The 9,338-nt window shown below is 39.8% G+C and overlaps 1 protein-coding gene across 1 annotated transcript; it reads right to left on the reverse strand.

Annotated features, from left to right (window-relative positions):
• Nucleotides 1–1,833: 1,833 nt before the first annotated feature.
• lin28a (lin-28 homolog A (C. elegans)) lies at nt 1,834–6,614 on the reverse strand. Its single transcript, XM_034236692.1, has 4 exons — nt 6,599–6,614; nt 6,361–6,509; nt 3,872–4,044; nt 1,834–2,002 (listed from the first exon to the last, which is right to left on the reverse strand). Exons 1-4 carry the CDS (start codon nt 6,612–6,614, stop codon nt 1,834–1,836), a joined length of 507 nt encoding a protein of 168 aa, XP_034092583.1.
• Nucleotides 6,615–9,338: the final 2,724 nt, after the last annotated feature.

Below are 9,338 nucleotides of genomic sequence, written 5' to 3' on the forward strand. Positions count from 1 at the left end.
TTCTGTGAGTTCCCAAGCAGGTAGCCTACATTAAAGCAAGCAGAAGAAGACAACATCAATGTATCAACACTCAGCCGCAGTCCGGACATGTACCCATGGATGTATAATAAGGGAAGGTAAAATAAATACTTTTTATGAAGTTATTTTCGTGTTGTGTAAATAATGATGTAATGCTTTTGAAAGGCAAAGAATAGTTCAAAAAGAGATGTATGTTTATATGCTGAGCCCAGAGTAAAATGCTTTTGTGTGCACAAACTAGAAGTGAACAGCAAACACCAGTGTGATTTTGGTGACAGTACGACCACCCTGGACAAAGTTATAGTGGGGGTGCCAAATCCGTCAGCACCAACGCCTGGTCTGCCACATGTGGAAGACCCTCTTTAGTTTTTCACCTGCTGAGCCGAGTAAAATGCTTTTGTGTGCACAAACTAGAAGTGAACAGCAAACACCAGTGTGATTTTGGTGAAAGTACGACTCTTGGACAGAGTTATAGTGGGGTGCCAAATCCGGGAGCACCAACACCTGATCTGCCAGATGTGGAACCCCCTCTTTAGTTTCTCACCTGCTCCCCTAGCATGTTTTGGACCTCGGTATTTACGAAATCCTGTGTACGGGCCTGTTTGCAGTAATCAAATTAGTAATCTAAGATACTCATAAAAGCACCTGAAGTATGAAGTGACCGCAGCACTGTTGTGAAGGGGTTTTTGCATGTAACTGTAACCTTTGAGCAAAGCATTAAATCTCCATTATTAATCAATCGAAGCTTTCTACTGATCTGTGAAAACATTACCCATAACCCTAACCCTACCAAACTCGATGTCTCTTCTGATTGAAATACATTCAGCTTCCACTAAAATTACCATAATTTAAGTTGAGAGAATATTATTTGTGTGAAATACAATCCCTGACACACATATTAGAGTTTAGCATACAATCAATACAGGTCTTGCATAAAAGTTTGAATACATAAATGACGGCTTGGTAAATAAGACATCAAGAACCTCATTAAAAAGAGGAGGTTGTTCACTTATCTACATTCACTTTTCAATAAAATACCAACAAAGGTTTTCCTAAAAAGGCAAATGACAACCAAGTTTCTGTCTTACATTCACATATTGGATGTTGTCTTCATCTTCATCAAGTTGATTACAAATAAAAAGTTACTCTTGTTTCAATCGACAATTTACCAGAGCATTGAGGACATTCATTTGAGAATGATATAGAAATATTTTAAGAAAGAGTTGTAATCATTTCAATCAATTACATTTTTACTTCTATCTTCTCCTTATTTGGGAGAAAATAACTTGGAATATTGCAAGGATAAAGTCATAGTAGATAAGATCTTGTCAATAAAAGAAATTAAATAATTGACTTTATTATTATAATATTATCTGAATTTTTATTTCGCAAATGGAAAAAACATCTCAGTGTTGTCTCGGGAGAATTAATTTGTTATTTTCATAAATATATAACTTAATAGTATGACAATAAAGTCAAAATAGATAGAAACTTTTACAAGATTTAAACTATTTTATTATCTTGTCAACTTGACAGGCCTTTCGGGGATATTTCCTATCTTGCACATACGTTTTAATGTTTATGATATCAATAAATTATCTGTTTTTGAATTTTGGGAATAAAAGAAAGTTGATTTCTGTTGCTACTTTTTTGGATGAATTCACACTAAATCTGATTGTTTTATCCTAGAGCTAAGACACATATCCAGACATTAAAACAACCTTAAACTTCACATTTTATATCTCAATAAATAAACCCTGAGTTGTTCTATCGTTAAACATTGTTCCAGTTAAAAACCTCACAGTTTCTCTGAGTTTAAAGAGGGTGGTGCTCCTCTTCCTCAGCTGCGGACTGATGTTGCTGCGCTCTGATTGGACAGCTGGACACCATGTGGTTCAGCCTCTGACAGATGTGGCACCTTTTGGGCTGAGGAGGCAGCTGACACTGTTTGGCATGATGGCCGAGGGCTCCACAGTTATAGCATCTGAAATGAAACAGGACACAGGAAATTAAATGGGTTTTTTTTTTGCCACAAATTCAGATTTGTTAGTTACCTTTTGGTTTTTGTGAAAACCGGTGATGAAAAAAATATTTTGCCATGATAATTTTCAGGAAAAAATGTGTAATAGTTCTGACTATTTTCAGATGTATACTTTTTTTCTCAGAATTCTGACTTTAATTTCAGGACCATCCGAAAAAAACATTTATACAATATTACTTCTGACAGGTATTACATTTGATATCAATCTGTAAAGAAATCTAAAAGCTAAAATAAGTCTGACTGACTCCCATAAGATTCAATTCAATTCAATTCAAAACCTTTATTTATCCAGGTAAAATCCCATTGAGATCAATGATCTCTTTTTCAAGGGAGACCTGCAGCAGTAGGTTCCACAAGAAGACATAAAAACATAAACAACAGAACAACAAAAGGACATCATACAGCAAAATGTGCAGGGATTACAATTTACATATTTAACCACATGTACAGGTACCAACAGCATCTGATTTTGTAGCATCCAACCGAGCTTTAAAAACATGTAGTGGTACTAGCAGCTTTAGTTCCAGCTTCCTGTCTCTCTTTAACAGATCTGTCACCATGCAGCCTCTGGTGCACTTTGAATGTTGAGGGGTAAGATTGATCTCCTCAGTCCCTCAGGGGGAAATATAAAGTACGCTTTGACAACCAAATCTAAAACTGGCTTAGTTTTACACCAATACAAAGTAAAGGGCTCAGCAGAGTGTCTATAGTCCCCCTACTGCCAGTGCTTGAATTGGGCCGGTACTCACCGGTACGCAGTGCCAGCACTTCTGATTTTTACCCATGTGGCACCGGCACTTCTTACTGAGTACCGGCAAGGTGCCGGTACTCAGTAAAATGCCCGCCGCCGCCGGCACGTAGTGACGCATGACAACAAATATGCCCAGTGACTGCACTAAAACATGTTGTGTTTTGTTGGTCCTGCATCTAGAAGATGTGTACTGGTATTAATAAATCAATGCTGCCAAAGCTAATCAGTAGCTAAGTGAAATCCTGTTGGTGAATCCATCATGGTAGCATAATCAGGCGAATGCAGTGTGACACAAGACACTGGCCACTTAAATAGAGGTGAGATTTCAGTTGCTAACAAGTGTCTAAATGAGACGACTAAACGTCATCATGCCCAACATTAGCCACCTTTAGCTTAGCGGTGGTGAGGTTCAGTCATGTGACCCTGCTGTGGTTCCTTTATAGCCCAACATTAGCCGCCTTTAGCTTAGCGGTGGTGACGTGAAGTCATGTGACCACGCTGTAGTTGCTTTATAGCCAAACATTAGCTTTTTACTTCAAAAATCAGGAAGTGGTGTTAATATGTGGAGATTATCCTGCTTAACAAAAAGTGTAAGTATCATAAATGTTTGTTTGACACAGAGGTTAAGTTCTGCAAAAATCCAAAACCCCATGGAGAAATAACATTGGATTTTCAGAGTGTCAGTATCGATCAGCTTGACCCTGAGATGGAGCTCCTTTGTTTCAATACAACTTTGACCTCTGACCCCTGACCTCAGCTCCCTCTCCCCTGCACCTCATTTGCACACCACATCCCATTGTTGCCATGGCTAAAGGGACTTCTAACCCCCCTCTCGAGCACCTTTAAAGGATGGGACTCCTTCCTTTTTCTGAACTCTGCGTTTATGTTTGAAGACATGTGAATGCAATCAGAGCTGCAGAGACTGGCATTATATTTCACGAACTCAAAACAAAATGTATCATTAGTGGGCTGTAGAGGAGATGGTAAGTGGCCAAAGTTTGCAAAATCTTGAACATTACTAGTGCTAAGTGTGAAGGTCGTACGTCCTCATTCAGTCTCACCTGTCCCCTCTGGATCCCCGGCTCCTCTTCGGCCTCCTCTCGCTGCCCAGACACGGGGCTCCATTTGGGCCGGTGACCCGCACCGACTCCAGACCTCTGGAGGATTTCTTGAAGGTGAAATCAACAGCTTCTCCTTCTCTGAGGCTGCGGAAACCCTCCATGTGCAGTTTGCTCTGTTAACGAGAGGGTCAGGACTGCTTTTTATGGGCGTTTTGGCAAATTCATATCACATTTTCCCAGCAAACAAATCCATGCAACAAACAATAAAAGCAGTGTTTGTGTTCAGCTGCAAGCTAACCAGCATTAATGGCCATCATGTTGGTTATAATACATATTTGCTGACCAATGTGACCTCAGCTCTGAAGACTGCACTTAAAATTAAGAGGAAAATAAGCTAACAGAAAATGCTCAGTTTTTGTTTGACACACAGGCTACAAGCTCACGCACACTGTTTTATGAACATATAGGTTCACCTCCTGAATTAAAAACAGAACAAATGAACCAAAGAAAGTGAATACCATAAAGCAGATTCAGGCAGTAGACCAGGGGTGGCCAACCAGTCAGAGGTTAAGAGCCACATTTTTTCTATGTTACTGCAAAGAGCCACATCAAACACATAGTCACTGATACCGCTTGTTTCCGTTTTTTTGTTTTCTGGAGACAAGATTTCAACCACGTCACTGATGCATCTTTGTGGCATTGGGATATATTTTTTTTAAATCCTCTGGAGCAGAGAGAGGAGCTGTGGATTATTGTTATTGATTAATGCATCAGTGTTTCTTAGGGTCAAAAACACTAAACTCACAACTTAAAATGAAAGCGTTTAGTTTATTTAATAAAAGAGCACATGTTCAATGTGAAAGTGACAGTAGTTATAGATTATTTGCAATTTGGTGCTATATATATATATTTTAAAAAAAAATTATATATATTTTTTAAACACCTTGAATTTCAGGGGGGGGCGCGGGGCTCCGTTGGCGGGGCGCAGCGCCCCTCCAAAACAATGGTAGGGGAAACACTGGATATTGTTTAATCAACGATAGGTTCCCCCCCCTCAAAGGTGATTGGTTCATTGCATCACAGGTATTATTTTGATTGGCTCTTGAGCCACATCAAAATTAGACGCGCTGTCATCCTCTCATACTGACTCCTGACACCACACATACACACCGGGAGCCGGGACGAAAGTAACACGCGACGAAAGTAACGGAGCGATTTTATCCGAGCCCAAACAACTTTGACCGGCCAAATTATGTTAATACTTAACAGACCTACTAAATATCAGGTTTAACTGGCAGGAGTAGCTAGTGTTGTCACGATACCAACATTTTGGTTTCGATACCAAGTCAAGAATTGCGATTCTGATTCTTTTTTGATACTTTTCTTAAAAAAAGGGAAACAGTCTTAAATGTAATTATTGTGGTTTATTTCACACCAGAACCATAACACAAACTTTTAAACAATGATAACAATAAATAAAATAAATGACAAGATTTCCTATTAAATAAAATTAATTAATGAATACATTTCTCACAGACAGGCCTCGTGGTGTCCGTAGGCTTGCCCTCACTGTCAGAGATATAGCTCAAATACTTCCAAATTTCAACAAGCCGAGGGGCAGCGGCAGTTGCACTCCCACTTGCAGCCATGCTTCTCGTTTTCTCACATGCTCTGGCAGCTAGCGCGTGCACGAGAGAGGGGAGGCACTTGAGCGTGCTTGAGAGGGGCGGGACTGCAGGCACGGCTGCAGTGCAGGGAGTGGAAGCAGAGCGCTGAACACACACGGCTCTTATTAAAACGGCGCTTTCTCACCGGAGTACTTTCCCCGTCATTCTTAAAGTACCGATACTAATTAAACGGAGGAATCGTAACGTTTTTAACGGCAGGGTATCGCGGTACCTTTCAAGTATCGGTACACCGTGCAACACTAGTCAGGAGTCAGTGTCTCTCCCCCAAACTCACACATATACAATTCGATATGAACTGAAGAGCCGCATGAAACTAGGCAAAGAGCCGCATGCGGCTCGAGAGCCGCGGGTTGGCCACCCCTGCAGTAGACGTATTGATTCACACATAAAGTATTAGCCTACAGAACAGTTAAGCTTACAGAGAAGAGATAGAATCTGATCCAGACAAAATGTGAGACAGAGGATTTTGGAAAAAGTTGACATTTTAAAAATATTTGTATTTCGAAAAGAAATTGTGGAAAAATATCAGAATTAGAGAAAAAGTGAGAATTTGGAAATAAAAGTAAAAATTTGATGAAATCTGAAATCTATAAAAATCTGAAAAAACTGAACATTTTGAAAACAAGTGAGAATTTTGAAGTATTTTGATAATCTCTGAAATCTGAAAAAAGCTATAGTTTTGAAAAATAAATTCAGAATTTGAGAAAAAAGTCAGAATTTTGGAAAGAAGGTGATAAGTGCCAAATGTGAAAAGCCAGTGCATAAGAACTTCTACTGCAGTACAGGATCTGAATACTGCACCTGATGCACGAACACGTCCTGCTGCGGGACCCCGTCCCGGCGGCTCATGGCCAGGAAGCCGAACCCCAACCTCACATTGAACCACTTGCAGACGCCGCTGCCCAAATCCACTTCCTGTTTCTCCTCTTTATCGCCACATCCACTTCCTGCTGCACGAGAAGCAGGGAGAGGGGAGATGAGTCAAATTATTTAGAGTTTAATAAGTCGACATGTTTTATCACAACACACACACACAGACACAGATTGACAAGCATGTGCACTTAATAATTGTGCAGTAATAAGTCAATAAGATCATTTATTTCGAAACAAACACACAGCCACACACTCACACACTAAATTAAGCGAGAGAGAGAATGTGTGTGTGTGTGTGTGTGTGTGTGTGTGTGTGTGTGTGTGTGTGTGTGTGTGTGTGTGTGTGTGTGTGTGTGTGTGTGTGTGTGTGTGAGGGATGTCAGATCACCTTTCACCTTTCCTCCAGAGGGACATCAATCAATACATCTGATCAATAGTAAATCAAAAAGATGCCATGTTGTGACAGATCTCCTCCTCCTCCTCACACACACACACACACACACACACACACACACACACACACACACACACACACACACACACACACACACACACACACACACACACACACACACACACACACATACACACGCAACAAGCCTCCAGGTGGCAAATGACAAACTGAAGATGTTTTATCTGTTAAAGAACAATAACAAGATTTGGGGGGTTGTTTAACAAAGCTGCACATTTACCTGTTGCTATTAAAAATATGTATGTCCTAAATAAATGTCATGCATATGATTCAGTATATTAAAAAAAATGAGTTAGTGTTGCATGACGTAGTGTAAAACTCTCTTAAAATATTGACCATTAACCTCCAACCAATTAAAAGCATGCAAATAATACATGCACTATGTTCCCTCTCCCACTAGATGTCACCTTAAGCCTTTACTCTCTGAAAACACCCCAATACTACACTTCCATAACAACACTGCACATATTTTTATTTTATTTGATTATTTCAAGTACTTTGCAACGGTATACTGCACGTAGTTCTTTAGTATTTCCAAATTTCATGTAAATAATCTTCTATATCTTAACGTAGATACCATTTTATTTTTTGGTTGTTTTTTCGTACTTTTTATCGTCTTTAGGAATGTGTCTTGGTGGTACGTACATAAACACATTATGCACGTACCACCAAGACAAATTCCTCGTATGTTAAGACCTACTGTCAGGGGCGGATCTACGGGGGGCAAGGGGGGGCAGCTGCCCCCCCCACTGTAGACCCTTGCCCCCCCAGCTGCCCCCTAACTTTTGTTTCCCTAAAACTGTACTAAAACAAACCTACACTATTTCCACAAGCTTCTCAAGCAACAAAACAAGCATTACATTAGTTAAAATTGAATCATTTTAAATATCATTTTAGGCCCGTTAAAAACGCAGCTACGGCCCTGCATTAAACTGCGGAGCGGCGTTCACACAGACCGCGGCTCACACCGCAGCAGAGAGGGAGCGAGCTGTCCCAGCACCTATGGATCAGCTTCCCCTTGGAGCATTTCCCTTTCCACTAGTTTTGTTTTTACTAAGGACGAGAGCTTGAAACAAAATATTAATAAAACGCTGCCGTTTGAATCGATAGCGTTTAACAGACGGGCGCTGTTTGGGGCGTTACGTTACAAAATACTACGCAGACAGCGTTAGCTGGGAGATCGATCACTTTGCTAAACTACGCGGTAGCCTACTATTAAATCCACGTAAACTACACATCACAGCCATGAGGCCAGATCAATGAAACCAGGATACATCCTTTACTGTAAAAACTGGATCCAAACACAGCTGCCTGTGTGCGCTTGATCAATACTTTCTGATGTTATATTTATGATATGCTACACATTAGCTAGGCTACATGGCCCTAACGTGTAAAGTTATACAAGCATTTGTACCAGTGCTTTTCACAAGTAGACTCTTGCAGGCCAGAGTATTGGAGTGATTCAACAACAACAAAAAGACATATGAGAAGTGATCAGGACGAACAGAAAGAGGAAAAGGAAAAGAGAGCTCAAGAGACCAGGAGGGTCAGAGCAGGAGGAAGAGGAGGAGATGAAGACATTAGTGAAGAAGAAGAAGTGTATGTGAGGAATAAAGATGAAGTATCAGAAAGAGGGCCAGAGGCAGGGATCAGGAGGCAGATGAAACTCCAGCTGGACCACATGGTATGTTCTTATTCTCCTTACATATTCCATTACAGCAGCTCAATCTAGCAGCTCTTAGTATTGACAAATATTGATTGAAATGTGTTGCTGCACAGGTCACCTGTAGCTCTCTGAAGAGATGGGTGATGTCATTTGTGTACTTAATTATAATTAAGTACTTACAGTATGCATAATTCTGAGTATTCTCTGAATCGGGTGCCTTTTGGGTCTTTATATCTTTGAAAAATGAAACCAAAATGTTTGGTCATAACATCTGGTAGTGGACTACTTACATTTTCCCACCTCAGGCACAACATATAAATAATTACTAGGAATTTCCTTGAAAAAATTGAACAGGGTTGAAGTTTTTGACAAAAAGTAGGCATGAGACCTTGTTTAGCTAAGATATGGCACCACATGGAAATCAAGGACATTACAAAATTGTAATATTTTGCAAAACTATTGTTTATTTTTGTAATAAACAATTATTTACCATTATTAATTCATACAACATAGTTGAAATGTTGAGCTTGTCAATCTTAATCTGAAAATACAAAAACTGAAATATAGGTAAGAGAAGAAACTGACACTTTTGTGATGTAATTCCCTCAATGCAGATCACACATGGACTGATCCATTATTTTAATAGGAGGGTAAATGGTATGGCGTGACGGGGTTGAAACAAACTGAGGGACAATATTGCAATTTCATAGATAATTCAAGTATTTTTTCAGAATTGATTTTTTGACAAGCATATGATTATATTAGCAG

This window comes from Gymnodraco acuticeps, unplaced genomic scaffold, assembly GCF_902827175.1.
Source record: "Gymnodraco acuticeps unplaced genomic scaffold, fGymAcu1.1, whole genome shotgun sequence".
NCBI classification, from domain to species: Eukaryota; Metazoa; Chordata; class Actinopteri; order Perciformes; family Bathydraconidae; genus Gymnodraco; species Gymnodraco acuticeps.

Coding starts and splice junctions, on each gene's coding strand:
- lin28a (XM_034236692.1), bottom strand. Junction 4,045..6,360: donor AGGACGTGTTCGTGCATCAG/GTGCAGTATTCA, acceptor TCTCGTTAACAG/AGCAAACTGCACATGGAGGG. Junction 2,003..3,871: donor CGGGGATCCAGAGGGGACAG/GTGAGACTGAAT, acceptor GTTTCATTTCAG/ATGCTATAACTGTGGAGCCC.